Source organism: Motacilla alba, chromosome 13 (genome assembly GCF_015832195.1).
Source record: "Motacilla alba alba isolate MOTALB_02 chromosome 13, Motacilla_alba_V1.0_pri, whole genome shotgun sequence".
NCBI lineage: Eukaryota > Metazoa > Chordata > Aves > Passeriformes > Motacillidae > Motacilla > Motacilla alba.
Genome location: NC_052028.1, coordinates 16,651,355 through 16,668,613, shown reverse-complemented (window position 1 = coordinate 16,668,613; position 17,259 = coordinate 16,651,355). Strand labels below are relative to the sequence as shown.

The 17,259-nt window shown below is 63.0% G+C and overlaps 1 protein-coding gene across 7 annotated transcripts in view; it reads right to left on the bottom strand.

Annotated features, from left to right (window-relative positions):
* ABLIM3 (actin binding LIM protein family member 3) overlaps positions 1-17,259 on the bottom strand; it is a 48,270-nt gene that overhangs the window by 2,590 nt on the left and 28,421 nt on the right. The window contains exons 3-19 of one of the 7 annotated variants that reach the window (XM_038150333.1): positions 16,350-16,533; positions 16,130-16,242; positions 13,442-13,568; positions 13,267-13,360; positions 10,655-10,742; positions 9,992-10,050; positions 9,689-9,760; positions 8,792-8,947; positions 7,907-7,936; positions 7,325-7,454; positions 5,558-5,656; positions 3,753-3,803; positions 2,415-2,549; positions 2,107-2,171; positions 1,635-1,782; positions 895-924; positions 488-546 (exon numbers count right to left, since the gene is read on the bottom strand). In XM_038150333.1, coding sequence (XP_038006261.1) covers positions 488-546; positions 895-924; positions 1,635-1,782; positions 2,107-2,171; positions 2,415-2,549; positions 3,753-3,803; positions 5,558-5,656; positions 7,325-7,454; positions 7,907-7,936; positions 8,792-8,947; positions 9,689-9,760; positions 9,992-10,050; positions 10,655-10,742; positions 13,267-13,360; positions 13,442-13,568; positions 16,130-16,242; positions 16,350-16,533 — 1,640 coding nt within the window. The remainder of the gene's footprint in view (positions 1-487; positions 547-894; positions 925-1,634; positions 1,783-2,106; positions 2,172-2,414; positions 2,550-3,752; positions 3,804-5,557; positions 5,657-7,324; positions 7,455-7,906; positions 7,937-8,791; positions 8,948-9,688; positions 9,761-9,991; positions 10,051-10,654; positions 10,743-13,266; positions 13,361-13,441; positions 13,569-16,129; positions 16,243-16,349; positions 16,534-17,259) is intronic. The other 6 variants (XM_038150334.1, XM_038150335.1, XM_038150336.1 and 3 more) reach the window with 6 other exon arrangements.

The following is a 17,259-nucleotide window of genomic DNA, read 5'->3' as shown; positions in this document are numbered from 1 at the left end:
CAAAGCTCTTCTGCTGGAAAGCAACACCAGCACCCCTCTGGGAATCGCTCTGTGGGAGTTTCAGGGCAGACACTGCCTGGACAGGGCGCTTTGGAGCCGGGTAAATAATGATTATTAATGATAATAACCATTTTTGGATTGGCACGGGGCAGCAGTGACAGCAGGGGGGCAGAGAAGGGGGAAACGGGACATGGCAGGGATGGAAAGGGAGCAGTGGGGGCTTGGAGGAGCCTGGGAGGATGGGGAATGCCTGGGAGAAGAGATTGGGGAATGCCTGGGACAAGGGGGAATGCCTGGGAAAATGAGGAATGCCTGGGAAAATGAGGAATGCCTGGGACAAGGGGGAATGCTTGGGAGAATGGGGAAAGCCTGGGAGATTAAGGAATGCCTGGGACAAGGGGGAATGCTTGGGAGATTGGGAATGCCTGGGAGATTGAGGAATGCCTGGGACAAGGGGGAAGGCCTGGCAGCAGCAGGAGGCACTCACCCTGTGCAGCCCGTTCCTCCTGTAGGCAGGGAGGGAGGCCGACTTGGAAATGAGGGGATCTGCAAAGAAGCCACCAAGGGCCATCAGGGACAAAGAAGCAATGAGCACAGGACAGTCCCAACTGGGCCACCCTCGGCCTCTGTGCTCCCAGCTCTGTCTCCTTCCAGCTCCAGCTCATTTCCAGCCTGTGCTGACATTCCTCTCCCCAAAATCCCCTTCCCCTGGCACCCTCACCCTTCAGAGCAACCCATGCTCCTCTCCCAGCTCCCCCTGTCCATCCTCTCCGCCCTAAGCTCTGGCCTAACCCAGGCTTTCAAGGGCTCTTTCTTTTCTTCCCTTCTCCCCTCCCTGGTCCCAGCACCTCGTCCAGCTCCGGGGCTGGGGGAGGGCTCGGGTCGGGCACTCACCGCTGTCGGCCAGGTAGTGGCTCCGGGGAGCTGCAGGGAGAGCAGAGCTGCTGTCAGAGGAACAAGCACCCCGTCCACGCACAACTGCCCATCCCCAGCCCCTCAGATCCTCCCTGGGGCTCCCACAGGGCTGAGGGGCTCTCTGCCCATCCCCAGCCCCTCAGATCCTCCCTGGGGCTCCCACAGGGCTGAGGGGCTCTCTGCCCATCCCCAGCCCCTCAGATCCTCCCTGGGGCTCCCACAGGGCTGAGGGGCTCTCTGAGCACCCCCAGCCAGCTCCGTGAGGGCGGATGTGCCGCGAGGAAGGAGAGCATGGAATGGGCAGGGCCAGCTGTGCTGCCGGGCTCTGGAGTGCTCCCCCCATGCCCCCTGTGGCCCTGAGGGCAGGCTGGGGGCCCTGGGGGCTCTATGAGAAGAGCAGGGCAAGCGAGGCAGCCGTGGGGTGCCAGGAGGTCCCAGAGGTGCCAGCCCAGAAGAGGTGATGGCGCCTGGGCATGGCTGTGCTGCCAAGGGACCCTTCAGCCATCTCAGGCTGCCCACTGGGCACTGCCCCATCCCAGCTGGGGCACAGCGGATGGATGGGACCCTCCAGAGAGGAAAAGACCCTCCCGAGCCCAGCTCCATGCCCAGCACCTCTCATCAGCCCTTCCCTCATCCCATTCCTCCCTCTCCACCCCGCAGAGCTCCCGAGGGGCTGGGGCCGTGCTGGGTGGGACAGACAGACAGAGGGACAGCCTTACAGCCATTGAGGGAGCCCTCGTAGCCCGCTGTGTGCAGGGCCTCCCTGCTGCTGGCCGAGCTGCGAGGGGGGGTCCAGGGGTCTGCGTAGGAGTTGGAGCGAGCCTTCATCTCCTCCCTCAGGATCAGCCTCCCGATGCCGCTCTGGATCTGGCAGGGGGGAAAACGCCACCTCGCACCCTTCCTGTCCCTGCCCAGCCCTGTCTGGCACGCCACGGGAGGGCACAGCGTCCCCTGGCATGGGTTTGGCATCTCCTGAATCCTCACAGCTGCTGGGCTGGGGGTGCCTGGGCAGGGGGATGCTGTCCCCTCCTTCAGAGCCCCTGCTGGGGGTGGCCAGGAGGGGACAGAAGGCCGAGGGCAGCAGGGATGGTGGTGGCACCTTCTCGGGTGGCAGAGCCGGGCTGAGCCTCCTCCCCAGAGCCAGCTGGGGACAGTTTGGTGCTGGCTGTGCCCAGCAGGGCTGGCACTCACCTTGTGCATGCCCCGGTCGTACCCATCCTCCTCGCCGCCTGAGGAGAACCTCCGCGCCCGGGGAGCTGCAAGGAGACAGTCAGGGCTCAGATGGGGACAAAAGAGAGGGCAGGCAGGGAGGGGACAGTCCCCGGCTGCATGGGGACAGTTGGCTCCCAGACACTTCTTGGGTTGTGGGGTCACCTTGGCAGGAATCTCAGCCCAACCCCACTTCTGTGTCCAGACCCAGCTGAAAACAGAGTTTCCTCCCAGAAAAGGTGGAGCAGGAAGGGGTTTCCCTCTCTGCCAGCCCCTGGGGAGTTTGTTACCTTTGGGCGAGCCCTGGAAGGACCAGTACTCCGACTCGGAGTGGTAGTAGGGATCTGGGGAGTAGGCAGGGCTGTACTTGGATGACTGGGCGATGTCCTCGCTGGTTTTGCTCTTCGTGGCTGCGGAGGGGGAGTCTGCAGGAGGAGCAGGCAGGGCCGAGGTGAGGATCTGCAGGGATTCCCCCCCCAAACCAAGGCAGGTCCTCTTCCCTCCCAGCACTGCCAGGGATTTGTGTCTGGGCATGGAGCAGAGCTGGGAATGATCAGTTTTCCAACTGCTGACACCTCCTCGAGGGTGCCGAGGCAGACAGTGGGGACAGTGACAAGCGGGGGATGTCCCTGATGTGGCTGGGAAGGGACCCAAATGGCTGAGGGCCCACAAGTGCTGGCTCCTGCACCGTGCTCATCCCAGTCCCAGCAGTGCCACCGGGCTGCCTGTGCTGTCCTGTCCCCAGGAGGTGACAGAGGGGATGGAGGAAGGTTCAGACCCAGCAGGGACGGGGCTCTCTGGGTTCTGCCAGGGAAAAGGGGGGAGCAGAGGGGCTCTGGCAGGGCTGGGTCCTCATGGCAGGGGCACACAGGTGCTCAGGCTGGGGACAGAGCCTCGACAGCACATGGGGGAGCCCAGGGGGGAGTTCTGCTGCACCAGAGGCCAGGAGAGTGACAGGGCAAGGAGCAGCAGGGACAGGAGGTGGCAGAGCCATCCCAGAGCCCCGGCAGGCACAGGGGACCCAGCAGGTACTTACAGCAGCAGGAGCAGCAGCAGCGAGGTGGGCAGGAGGGAGGGGAGAGCCGGGGAGAGAGAGGAGACACAGTTACTGCCCAGGGGGAGCTGCTGTCCCTCCGGGAGCAGGAGCAGGCGGGGACAGAGCAAGCCAGCGCCTCTGAGAGCCACCACCGACAGCCACCCGACACTGAGGGGCGCCAAACACCGAGGGCCACCCGAAACCGAGGGCCACCAAGCACCCTCCCCAACCTGCGACACGCCCAGGCCTGTTTCAGGCTGGAGCAGCCACGCACCATGGGCTGCATGTTCTGCAGGGCTGCATGTGAAACTGCAAACTGCTTTTCCCATCCCTTTTCTGAGGCTGCTCTGACTCTCTTATCCCACCAAGGCCCTGCTCTCCCTCCACAGCCATCCCTGGTGTCACTGCCAGCCTTTGCTGCTTCCCTCACAACAGGGACGTGGTCCTGTCCCCCGCTGATCCCTCTCTGCTGCCCGGAGCAGGAGCAGGAGCATCCCACCAAAGCCCTGCCCCATCTCCCACCCAGCCCCTGAGCGCACCGGTCCCCTCCCCGGGGTGACACGGGGACAGGGACAGGGCAGCCAGACCTTACCGTGCCGCTTGTAGATGGGCGGCTTCCTGTAGATGTTACTCTCGCCAGCAGCTGGAGGGAGAAGAGAGAGACAGAACGGGGAGAGGGAGGTGAGTGAGGGCGAGCTGCGAGCGCACAGGACACGGCTCCTGCGGGAGCCACCACCCCCATGGCACCTTCCATCACACAGCCGCCTCCGGGCCCGGGAGAGCTCCGGGAGAGACCCGGGAGTGCCCCGGGAGGGCTCCGGGAGTGCCTCGGGAGTGCCCCGGGAAAGACCCGGGAGGGCTCCGGGAGAGTCCCGGGAGTGTCCCGGGAGGGCTCCGGGAGTGCCCCGGGAAGTGCCTCGGAAGTGCCTCGGGAGAGACCCGGGAGAGACCCGGGAAAGACCCGGGAGAGACTCGGGAGGGCTCCGGGAGAGACCCGGGGGAGACCCGGGAGGGCCCCGGGAGAGATCCGGGAGTGCCCCGGGAGTGCCCCCAGAGGGCTCCAGGAGTGCCCCGGGAGAGATCCGGGAGTGCCTCGGGAGTGCCCCGGGAGGGCTCCGGGAGGGCCCTGGGAGAGATCCGGGAGTGCCCCGGGAGAGATCCAGGAGGGCTCCAGGAGGGCTCCGGGAGTGCCCCGGGAGTGATCCGGGAGTAATCCGGGAGTGATCCGGGAGTGCCCCCAGAGGGCTCTGGGAGAGACCCGGGAGGGCTCCAGGAGTGCCCCGGGAGGGCCCCGGGAGTGCCCTGGGAGGGCTCCGGGAGTGCCCCGGGAGGGCCCCGGGAGAGATCCGGGAGTGCCCCGGGAGGGCGGCCCGGGCACGGGAGCGCGGTGCCGGCTGCGCAGGAGCGACAGGACATGCAGTGAGCGCCCAGCGACAGCATGCACCGGGGCGGGGTCACAGCCTGCCAGCCGGCAGCGAGGCACCGCTCTGGGGGTGCCAGCACCGGCGAGAACCGCCTGCGAGCTACCTGGGGCGAGCCAGCATCAGCCACAGCCTCTTCCCGCAGCACAGAGAGAAAAGAGCGAGTCGGGAGGGAAAGCGAGCTGGAGCAGGGAGGGGGCCATCCATAAACCACCGAGAGGCAGGGCAGGGATGGGATGGGCAGGGCAGGGATGGGAGCGGAGCTGGGGGAGCCTCCGGGTGTCCCCAGGGCATCAGCGATGCCCTGGGGAGGGTGCCAGGCTCTCGGGGCACGGGGAGATGCCAACAGCTGGGTGGACGGTGCGGGGTTCTGACCCCGCCGAGGGGTGACGGGCAGCTGTGCCTGCTTCCCAACCCCCTGTCCCTTGCTGCCCGCTCCGTCCCCGTCCCCGTGGGCTCTGCGTGGCCGGGGGCGGGTGGTGGCCCTTACCTGGTGGCCCCCTGCAATCCCTGCAGAAGGGGAGCAGGCATCTGGCAAGCCCAGAAGACACTGGGGGGAGGGAGCGGCGGGCCCTAGGGGGAGTATAAAATAGTCATCTGTAGCGGATGGGTGCGGAAACGCCTCTGGCAGACGCGCTGCGGCTGCTGATCCTGGGGGCAAGGCAGGGCAGGGCACAGGGCACTCATCCTCGTGTGGGGAGGAGTGCAGGGAGGAGGAAGAAGAGGGATGCTGCGAGGATCGAGCAGACTCCGGGCGGCTCTGGGACCGCCGGGTGGTGACGGGGAGAGGGGGAGAAGGAGGAAGGTTCGAGCCGTAGGTCCTGTTTATGGATGGCCTCTCCCGGGAGGGGTAGGTCCTGCTGCCAGCTGGCTCTAGGCGGGCGGCGGAGCTAGGCATGCGACACAGCGGGGACGGCACATGCGGGCATGCCACGGACACGGCGCTCCCCGGGCAGCGGGGCGCTCCGGAGCCTACCTGGGATGTGGAAATGCTTGGGCGCTTGGTATGAGGTTGGAGTGGAGGACCTCACATCTACCTGGCTATAGTAGGGGGAGCTGCGCCCGCTCTCGGTGCCTGCGCGGGGCCGAGCAGAAGCAGCCGTGAGTGACCGAGAGAGAGAACAAGAGGCAGAAGAAAATGGGTGTTAAATGCAGCGGTGTTAGAACAGCGGCGGTGACCCGTGCCAGGGGGTGACGGGGGTGCGCTCCGCTCCGGGAGCGGCGGTGACGGAGCGGGGGGACGGTGGGACGGTTCTCCGGGCGGGATGCGGAGGAAAGCCGAGCGTGCTGCAGGGGCAGTGCGGGGCTCTCGGTGAGCTCGGAGCGTTCCGGACCTTCCTCCGCAGCCCCAGAGGACGGGAGCACGGCCCAGGCGCGCTCCGCTGCCCGCATGCTCCGGGCTGGGCGTGCACACGCGTGTGCAAGGAGCTCCCCGGGCACAAGCATCTCCTGCACGCCCTGCCACAGCCAGCGGGGCAGCGAGGGGCTTCACCAGAGCTGCAGGTCACCTGCCTCCCACCCCGTCCTGCCTGAGCCCCAAATTCCCCTCGGCCTCTCCTTGCTGCTCACCGGAGTTTGGGGAACCAGATGTCGGAACCCAAGATGCCTCTGACATTCCTAGATGATCCAAGCCCCAGCCAGGGAGCTTTGAGACCCTGGCAGGGGGATGAAAAACCCTGACATGCAACCAAAAACCCCTGCAACTTTGAATTCGACCCATAAAACCAATTACCAACTTTATCCAAAGAGTTAAAAGTCACAAAAGTTTAAATAGCGCAGTAATGGTAATCACAAAATGAAAAAAAAATTTAGAATTTTGTACATAGAAGTTTAAGACTTTGTACATAAAAGTCTAAAACTCCAAGATGAAAAGAATCAGAGCGTGCCCTGTCCTTCTTCTTCATAACCTCCATGATTTCAGTAATGTTAGCACTTTCAAATTAAAGTAAAAAGTCACTGTCTAACATAAGTAATAAATATTAGAACATAACTGTAAATATCAAGTACATAACTTATAGTATAAAAGACAACACCAGCCCCTGTGGGAGAACAGTGTGCCTTTAGCTGGCCAGCTAAACAAATCCCAACAAGCCGAGCAAAAAATGTTTTAAATAACAATTAATGAACAACAACCAAAAACTTCCAACTCCTTCTTCGACAGCTAGGTTGAGAAAAAGAACTTTTAACACGATCTCAGAATCGTCCTCAGAGCAGAGACTCCCAAAGCAGGGGATGTGCAGAGCTGGGCACCGCTCCCACCGTGGGCCACCTGCTGCTGGCCAGATGAGAAAGCACAGAAATCCCAGAGGCGTTTTTGTGATCCTCTGTCACAGACATATTTTATGAAAATCCTTCTGCCAGGATTTTCTTCTCCTGAGAAGCTGAGGGGCCTCAGGAACAAGATGTAAATGATGACTGTCTGCTGCTGTGGAAGGCAACAGGTGCTTCTGTGATTGGTCTCACGTGGTTATTTCTAATTAATAACCAATAACAGTCCAGCTGATCAGACTCTCTGCTCAGTCACAGCCTTTGTTATTCATTCCTTTCTATTCTGGTCTCAGGTTTTCTGATGAATCCTTTCTCTCTGTTCTTCTAGTACAGTTTTAGTTTAGCATTTTTAATATAATATAAATACTAATATAATAAATCAACCTTCTGAAACACGGAGTCGAAATTCACGTCTCTCTTCCCTCATCCTCGCTACCCTACAAAAACAACAATCCTCCCTGCCCCTGGTGCTCACCTGAGCGGTAGAAGTGGTGAGGGGAGCGGGGCAGGGTGGGGGACATGCCCTGGCGGCTGTAGGTGGGGGAGTCGATGTAGCCAGGGCTGGAGGCTCGCCTCTGCCGCGGGTCAAAGCTCTCGTAGATGTCCTGGCGTGGGGAAGGCGCGGAGAGCGGGGTTAGAGCTGCCGGGAGGCGTCCCACGGATGGGGTCCCTGCCTGGGGGTGCTCTGTGTGGCTCTGGGCTGTGTCCTCTGCCCTCCCCCAGCCTGCCCTGCCTCCCCCTGCCCAGGCACGGGCAGCAGAGGCCAGGGGCTGGCACCAGGTGGCAGAGGTTTTGTGCCCGGAGATTGTCCCCTTGCCTTGAACTCGTTCCCAGCTACTGGGGCTCCCTCCACGGGGCAGAAGCTGCACCCTGGGGCCATTCTGCCAGGGACGGCTTTCACCCTGCTCTCTTTGGGGCCTGAAGGACACAAGAGTCCCCCTCTGCCATCTCCCCACACCCTGGGACAGCCACCAGCCCAGGGGGACGAGCAGCAGAGGCTCTGGGCGCTGGGACATCCTGAGGCAGCAGCAGGTGCCAGAGCCCACAGGGACATTACCTGTGAGTACGGGGAGAGGGTCCCCAGGGACTGCAGGCAGCAGGAGGCACAGTGAGGAGGAAAAGAGACAGACAGAGACAGCACATGGTTAAGAGGAGCAGGGGCAGACTGGGGTCCCAGGGCAGCTCATTTTCCCTGTGTTACGCTGGGGTGCAGCCGGAGCTGCTCTGGGGCGGGGAGCCCTGGCCAGGAGAGGAGCTGGCAGGAGCAATCAGCAGCTGTCACCTCCCAGAGACCTCTGGGGACAGAGGGAGGCACACAGGGCCATGGCCACGCTGCCTGCACCATCCCAGCCTTGTGGCAGAACCTCTGGGTGGGGACGTGAGAGGTGCTGCTGCCAAATCCTCTTCCAGCACCACTTCAGGTGGCCCCCCGTGTGAGCTGCTCACACCCTCTCCTTCCCTGGGCTCACCCAGCTGGGCAGGCAGGACAGCCCTGTGCCTGAGCCTCCCCTCCTCACAGCCCTGCAGAAATTCCCTGCCCCAGCCCCGTCCCTGGCTGCAGGGCCAGCACGCCACGGGCAGCCCCGCTCCAGAGGTGCTCCAGAGGTGCTCCAGAGGTGCTCCAGAGGTGCTGCAGAGGTGCTGTGCTGCCTGCCTGCAGGACTGCCTGCCAGGGCCCAGCCTCAGGGCTGTGGGGGGTGGATTCCCTGCCCATCACTCCTCTCTGTCTGTGCCTGCACGTGCCCTAAGCTCGCTGGGATCTCTGTGACTCCACAGCAGCATCGCTTCACCTCCACGCTGACCCTCCCCAAGCCTCTGGGACAGGCCCTGCCCCACTGCTGCCTCCCTGCTCTGCTGCCGCTGGCAGGGACAAGCCCCCCAGAGCTGTCCCCAGAGTGGGGCCCGTGGCTGCCCCCCAGCAGGGCTCCTGCAGCCCCAGTACCTCCCCATAGCTATATCTCTCCAGCGTCTCGTCCGACGTGTATCTGTGGTAGGGCTCGTAGGAAATGAGGTCAGGACGCTGCACTTCATAGATGGCTTTAATCTTGGGAAGAGCTGCCAGGTCTTTGTAATTAAGGATCTCATTATCCACTTTAGCCTAGGGAGAGGGAGAGACGGACAGAGAGATGGAAAGGAAGAGGAGGAGAGGAGGGAGGGGAGGCTGGAGCGCAGTGTGGAGCCAGCACGGGGCAGACAGAGCCCACTGCTGTTACTACAATATTTTTATGAAAATCCTTTGCTAGGATTTTCTTTTCTTGAGAAGCTGAGTAACTTTAAAAAAAAAAAAAGTAAACAATAACTATCTGCTGCTGTAAAATGCAACGAGTACATCGTTGATTAATCCATGTAAGTGTTTCTACTTCATAACCAATCAAGGATACAGCTGAGTCAGACTCTAGTCAATCACAAGACTTTGTTGTTCACTCCATTCTATTCTTATCTAACCTTCTAATAATTCCTTTCTCTCTATTCTTTTAGTATAGTTTTAATATAACATATATAATAATACAATAAATCAACCTTCTAACAAATGGAGTCAAGATTCTCGTCTCTTCCCTCGTCCTAGCTGCCCTGCAAAAACCACACACTGTCACCCCAGCAGCAGCGGGGACAGGTAAGAGGAGAGGCCTGAGAGGCAGCAGGGGGAGGGAGAGGAGCTGGGAGGGCAGGGCTGTGCCCCTGAGCGCTCCTGAGCTGCGCCACGGCCCTGGCGGCACGGCGTGCTGCAGCACTGGGGGACTCGTCCCCGCGCTGTCCCCAAATTCTGGGCTGGTCCCGCTGGAGAGCAGCTCTGGCAGCTGCTGCCGCCACCCCTGGGGGAGGAGCAGGCTGCACTTACGCAGATGACCCGGTTCGGGGAGCCGATGCTGGAGCCAGGGGGTGAGATGGAGGTTTCTGACGTCCTCCTGTGCTGTGGAGGCACAAACGGGGAGGGCAGTGAGAGCAGGGCAAGGAGGGCTCCCGAGCAGGCAGATTGTTGGCTCGGGGCTGAATGTCACTGTCACAGCCCCAGCACGGCCACCCGCCATCCTCTGGGCAGCCTCAGGAAGCCACTCCAGGTGTGAACAGTTCCAGCAGGGACTCAGGACAGTGGCACCCAGGACGTGCCACCCCTCAAGATGCCCCTCGCCCTGGTGCCTACCTTCAGCTTCTTCTCTGCTCTGGCTGCCTGCTTGCAGATGGGGTGCCACACCTCAGAGCCTGCAAGAGCAAAGGGACAGTGCTCACACACCGTCCCCCCTGCCCGGGCTCAGCCACGTCCCCCTGCCACCTCCAGCAGTGCCACGGGAACGTGCAGGGCAGTGAGACCGAGCGTCTGTGATGAGGCATGGAACAGGGCAGGGGCCAAGCCTCAGCTGGGACAGCAAACTCGGCTGGATTTGGGGTGGCCCAACCGGTTGCTGCTGGTTCAACCGGGGTGACACCGAGCTGGGGACGCCACAACACCCCCATCCTTTGGGCTGGAGTGGGCAGAGGGTGGCAGTGCCCAATGTGGGGTGACACCCAGCTGGGGACACCACAACACCCCCTTCCTTTGGGCTGGAGTGGGCAGGGGTGGCACTGCCTGGGTGTGGGGTGACACTGGGGACACCACAACACCCCCTTCCTTTGGGCTGGAGTGGGCAGGGGTGGCACTGCCCGGGTGTGTGGGAGATGAGAAGCTCCCAGCTCAGGGGCAGGGCTGATGGATTCAGGGATTTCCGCAGAGCAGTGGGAGGGGGGTCCCTGGCACTGCTGCACACAGAGACCCTTCCAGGTGCCAGGAGGAGCCCCACAGTGTCCCCAGCCCTGCTGTCACAGATACCTGTCAGGTACATCTCCTCTCCCTCTGTGAACATCTGGTGGCAGCGCACACATCTGGCACACGTGGGGTGGTAGTGCTTCCCTCCTGCCTGCGAGGAGAGCAGAGAGGAGCCCTGAGCCAGCAGGACATGCTGACCTGGCCCTGGCCCTGTCCCCTGTCCCCTGTCCCCTGTCCCTGAGGGACCCCGCCAGCCCTCCCTGCTGCCCACAGTGACCACTGAGCAAACTGGGGTGGCCTTGGAAGGATCCATGTCCCATGGAGGAAACCAGAGAGGGCTTCATCTCCATTTGCAACCTGCTGGGCTACGAGTCAGACCAGGAGCTTCTGCTCCCCTCAAATCCTTCCGCACCCAGCAGAGCCAGGGGTCCCAGGCCAGCAGGGACAGTGTCCCTACAAAGCCAGCACCCTGGGAACGGCCACACCCTCTGCAGCCAGGCTGGCACCGGCTCTTCCTCCACAGATCTGAACGAAACCAGCACACCTGGCCCCAGGTGTCACAGCAGGGAAGCAGCAAAGGGACAAGGAGGACCCCAAAGAGCTCCCCGTCCATCCCTGCCGGCTCCTCTCCCTCAAGGACCTTCCCCCGGTTCCTCTGCTCCGATTTCAGTGCTGGGGACAGGCTGAGCCCGGCTGGGAGGAGGCTGGGCTGCCCTTGGACAGGGCTAACAGCTGAAATTGGGAGCTCGCTCCCCTCCTCGTGTCTGCCAGCATTTCAGTGACGGGCTGGGAGCCAGCTCAGGGCTGCAGGAGCCCGGCCTGGCACAGCTCAACCCTGAAGATCTTTTTACTCCATAATAAACCAGGGGCAGAGGGAGAGTCATTGAAGGTGGCACAGGGAAGACGAGGCTTTTGCTCATAAAGAAGAGGGCTGTGGTACAGGGGGATGGAAACAGGAGGATCAGCGGGGAAATTTGCTGCAAGGATAACTGAGAACCTGCCCCTAAAACCAACCTGGAACTCGGTGTCCTTGGGGGGCAGATGGCAGTCAGGCCCTCCAGTTTATGCCAAAAACGAGTGGAAGGCTTTAGGACGGGCAGGAGGGTGAGTTTGGAGGGTTTGGACCCCTCTTCCTTTCCTCACAGTGCAGGGAGGGGCCGGCCCCATGGCATCCCAAACCATTCCCAATGAAGGGAGGCTGGCTGCTCCCCCAGGGCTGGCCCAGCCCATTCCCAACCTTCATTTCATCACACACCCCCTCCAAAAGCCACCCAGTACTCCTCCAGAACCACGCACAACCCTTGTTCCTTTACTCTGGCTGTTGCTGCAGCTGGTCCAAGGCTGGTGGAGCTGCGAGGGAAGGGAGCTGCTCGTTATCACCCGGCCCCTAAAGACTCATTAATCATCCCAGCCTGGCTGGGCAGCCTGCGGCAGCTGGGAACAGCCTGGAGGCTGCCAGCATAGCACCAGGAGGCTCCTCAGTGCCTGAAATGATTTAAAGGCACCCTTTCCACGTCCCACTCTGACAGAGAGGGCAATGAACACCCCTGCATCCGCACTCATGGTGGCATCCCTGGACAAGCCCTGTGTCCACGGTGGCATCCCTGGGCAGTCCCTGCACCCATGGTGGCATCCCTGGACAAGCCCTGTGACCATGGTGGCATCCCTGGGCAGTCCCTGCGTCCATGGTGGCATCCCTGGGCAGTCCCTGCACCCATGGTGGCATCCCTGGGCAGTCCCTGCATCTATGGTGGCATCCCTGGACAAGCCCTGTGACCATGGTGGCATCCCTGGGCAGTCCCTGCGTCCATGGTGGCATCCCTGGGCAGTCCCTGCATCTATGGTGGCATCCCTGGACAAGCCCTGTGACCATGGTGGCATCCCTGGGCAGTCCCTGCGTCCATGGTGGCATCCCTGGGCAGTCCCTGCATCCGTCCCTGGCTCTGCCCGAGCAGCCCCTGGTGCCCAGCGCAGCCTCCCCCGGTGCAGGGCACCCCCTGCCCGGTTCCTGCCGTGCCAGGGGCTGTTCCAGGGGTCGGTGCCCGCGGGCAGGGTGCCGCAGCCCCGCGGCGGGCTCGGCAGCACTGCGGGATGCGTTTCCAAGGCAACGGGAGGCTGCCGGCACAGGGATGGGCTGGGGGACACCCAGCGCCCGGCATGGCAGCAGCTGCTGGGGGCCGATCTCCCACAGCCCAGAGTGTCCCAGCTGCCACTGGCACTCCCGCGGTGTCCCCAGCTCCGGGATCCAGGAGCTGGCATTGCTCCCCCCTCTCCCCGCCTGCCGAGGAGGTGGCCAGGCTGTGACAGAGCTGCCACTGGCACTCCTGCTGTGTCCCAGTCTCCGGGATCCAAGGGCTCCCCCCTCTCCCACCCTCCCAAGGAGGTGGCCGAGCTGTGACAGAGCTGCCACTGTCACTCCCGCTGTGTCCCCAGCTCTGGGATCCAAGGGCTGGCATTGCTCCCCCCCTGCCACCCTCCAGACGAGGTGGCCAGGCTGTGACAGAGCTGTCACTCCCGCTGTGCCCCAGCTCTGGGATCCGGCATTGCTCCCCCTGTCCCACCCTCCCGAGGAGCTGGCCAGGCTGTGACAGAGCTGCCGCACGGCGCCCAGGGATGGAGGGTGGCACCCTGGCCCACCTCCCCGGGGCAGTCCCCGTCCCAGCCCCGGCACTCACCTCCAGGACGCGGCCGCTGATGTAGCGGTCGCAGGTCTCGCACTTGATGCCGAACTGGGCGTGGTAGTCGGACTCGCAGTACGGGATGCCATCCCTGCCAGGGACAGGCACAGAGGGGTCAGTGCCAGCCCAGTGCCGGCCCCAGCCCCGCGGCCAGCCCGGAGGTGGCACTCACTTGCTGATGTACTCGCCGGTGAGGATGACCCCGCACGTTTGGCACTTGAAGCAGCTGACGTGCCACTGCTTCTCCAGGGCCAGCAGCGACTGGCCCTGCTTGATCTCCTCCTTGCAGCCGGCGCAGTCTGGGGGGACAGCAGGGGATGTGGGCACACGGGGACGCCCCCCGCGGCCGTGTGACAGTGCCCTCACCCCCCGAGGAAAGCCCTGCCCTGGGGGATGAGCCACGGAGGATGCCGTGTCACCACCGTATTTTCTGAAAAATCTCTTTGCCCAGGATTTTCTCCTGGGAAGCTGAGAAGCCTCAGAGAGAAGGGAAAACAATTGTCTGATTTGCTGCTCCTGTGTTTTGCTTGTCCAGATGTGTCAGGACTCTGGAAGGAGTCACAAGTTTCCATTAGTATGAAAATGTATTTTTAGCCTTCTGTCTGTGTCCTTTCTCTATTCTTTAGTATAATATTCTTTTATATAACATAGATCATAAAATAATAAATTATCCTTCTAAGAACACGGAGCCAGATTCATTCCTTCCTCCTCCGTCTGGGGAGCCCCGAAAATACCCCAGTGCTGTTCCAAACACCCTGCTCCCGAGGCAGCCTCGTGGGGATCATTTCCCCGTGGCAATCTGTCACCTCTGCTTGTCCCCAGCACGGGAAGGCTGGGACCTGGGAGGTCCTGCTGGCACCCAGGCACAGCCCTGAGTGTAGGAATGTGCCCGTTATGGACAGAGTGACAGAACCTTCCTCTGTCCCCCAAAAAGGAAAGAGCCAGAACTTTCTCCCGGTGATCAGGTAGAGAAGTCACTGATAGGACCTTGGGGACTTCACCTCAAGTTTGGGGACAGCTAATTGGCCATGAGCCAAAAGGTCCCGCCTGGGCCATTGAGTAGAAAAGGACAGAACAAAGAAACCAAATCGCTTTTGTGAGGTGTCTTGTACCGGGAGCACAGACCTGTTGCACCTGGGTCGGTTTTGAGTTTGTTATTTTGCCTTTATTAAACCTTTTTTGTTCCTGACGCTGTCACATCAGCCTCCTGCTCCTTTTATGCCTCCCAACGAATGCTGAGCTATTCTGGGGTGTAACGTTGGGGTGTTGAGAGCTTATCAGATCAGCTCCAAACCCCCGGGCGAAACGGTACACCTGAGCTGGGCTTCCCTCGGGGTGAGCACTCTGAGCCAGGCCAGCTGGACACCAGGGACGAATTCTCATCTGAAACAGCGGCTGGGCACTGGGATGCTCTGCCCAGGAGTCACCTGGAGTCCCTGGCTGGCTTAGGAGAGCCTGGAGGTGGCACCCGGCGCCAGCGTTTCGCTGCTGAGGAGCTGCTGGGTCACAGCTTGGGCCCGATGACCTCAAGGGTCTTTTCCAGCCTGGCTTGCTGCGCGCTGGGCTGTGGGAGGGCCCCGCTGGGCTGGCAGCTGCCCAAGGCTGGGAAGTGGCCGGCAGAGGAAGGGCTGTGCTGTCCGGCCTCCCTTCCTGCCCTGGCTGCCGGCAGGAAGCACACGGGCCGCGGAGCCCTGACCTTCACTCCTCTCTCCTCTCCTCCCCTGGGCTGCGGGTCCGCCCGGAGAGGGTTCGCTTTAACCCCGTCCCTGCCACGGGGAAGCCGGAGCAGCCAGCCCGGCCCGGCCCCGTGCCAAATCCCCACCTGGAGGATTTCAGAGCCCTGGACAAAAGCAGGATCTGCTCCCTCGTTCTGGGGCTGTTTGCAGGGCTGGGGCTGCAGGGAGAGGCTCGGCATCCTCCTCCCAGGGATGCCTTCGCTATGGGATGCGCCAGCAGCCCGCACGGCTCCCTGCCACCCTGCTGGTGGCACTGCCAGGGCCACCGGGGCCACCGGGGCGGGGAGGGACCGGCTCCGTGAGCCTGCAGCAGCCGTCAGCGAGGCGTGGTGTCCTCGGGTAACCCCGCTGCAGCGCCGGGAAGGGGATGGGGAGGGAGAGGAAGGCGGGAGGGAGGCAGAGCCTGGCTCCGGGCTGCTCGTGGAGGAAGATGAGGGAATTCCTGTTCTTTGGCTCAGCCCAACCCCACCACGTCCCCTCCATCGAGGGCTGGGGGAGGGAGGAAGCTTGGAGGGCTCACAGGGGGTCTGTCAGCACCAGCCCCGCCACCAGCAGTGCCACCATGGTGACTGGGTGACAAGGAGCACGGGTGACACCCAGTCCTGGCTCTGGCCCTGGCTGCAGGCTGTGTCAGGCACTGACCTCCACGGCAGGAAGGGGAGGTCCTCCCAACCTGGGGTCAAAAGCAAGGCCAAACCCACCCTGAAGAGCTTGTCCATCGCTCCAGCTGACTTTTAGGGGTTCCTTGGGGTTCACCAGGGCGAGGGGATGAGCAAGAAAAACCTTCCAGGGCTTGCAGACCCAGCAGGGAACGCCAGTGCTGTGACAGCCCCAGGAGCACTCCCAGGGCAGGCACTTGGACACAAAGCAACTGACTCGGGGCAAACCCAGCTCCAGAACCTCCCCAGGAGCTCTGACAGGGTGGTGGCACCTGCCCAGGTCACCAACAGGCCAGGGGAGTTTCCAAAACCAGCTGCAATCCTGGGTGGAGCTGCAGGACTGCCCCGTCCCTCCTCCCAAGCCTCGGTGACACCCTGGCTCTGCAGGGTGACCCCAAAGCCTGTCCTGCCACCCCCTCCGGGGACGCGTGGCCCTCTCAGCGTATCCAGCACAGCACAACTTACGGCTGGGCCCGTGGATCTTGATGGGCTTGGTGCTGAGCAGGGCGTGGGAGCAGTTCTGGCACACGCAGTCCTTCCCGCTGAACGTCACCTTGTCCCCGATGGGGAACGGCTTCCTGCGGCCGGGGACACGCGGGGAGGGGTCAGCAGTGTCCCCCGGGGGCTCCTCCTGCCCTGGGGGAGCTCCGGCAAGGGCTTTTCCGAGGAGCCAGCCGCCACTCACCTGCAGGTGCTGCAGACAAAGCACTTGGGGTGGTAGGTCCTGCCCAGGGCAGAGATGACCTCGCCGGTGATGAAGTCCCCGCAGCTGTCACAGCGGGTCCCGTAGAGCTGCTGGTAGTCGTGGGTGCAGATGTACTCCTGGTTCTTGAAGAAGAAACCCGACTGGGCCAGGTCGCAGCCGCACACTGCCGGGGAGAGGACACGCTGCCACCGCGGGCCCCGAGCCACCCGCGCCCCCCGCCAGCCTCCCGCGGGGATCTCCGAGGGTTTCCCTCGCTAGCCGAGCTCTGGGGACTCCCACAAGATGTCAGTGTCGGGCTGCGGGATGGGGCGGCTCCCGCAGGGAATGCCGGCGCCGGCAGGGAGCCCCGCACTGCGGCGCCCCGGGCACGGCACGGCCCGGCCCGGGCATCCCCTCCCGACCCGCCTGCGCTCGGCCCCTCCGCCTGCCCCTCTCCGGGTGTGAGCAGGGTGAGCACAGGGCTGGCAGCGCCCCGGGGACAGGGGCGAGGGGCGCTGTCCCTGCCGGCTCCGTGCTGAGCCACCTGCAGGGCCGGCATGGAGCCCTGCCCTGGCGGAGCAGCTCCCGGGGCTCCCGGAGCTCTCCCGGCCCGGTTTAACGCGGCTGCCCGGCCCAGCCCGGCTCCCTCCCGGCCCGGTTTAACGCGGCTGCCCGGCCCAGCCCGGCTCCCTCCCGGCCCGGTTTAACGCGGCTGCCCGGCCCAGCCCGGCTCCCTCCCTGCTCCGGGAAGGGCGGGTGGTGGCCTGGCACAGCAATCCAGGCAGACGCGGCCAGCGCTGGCCTCAGCATCGTCTCCCTCCTACGGCCTCCCCAGCCACAGGGACCTGCAGAGCAGCAGAGCCTGGCACTGGGGTGGCACAGGGCACTCCTGGCACTGGGGTGGCACAGG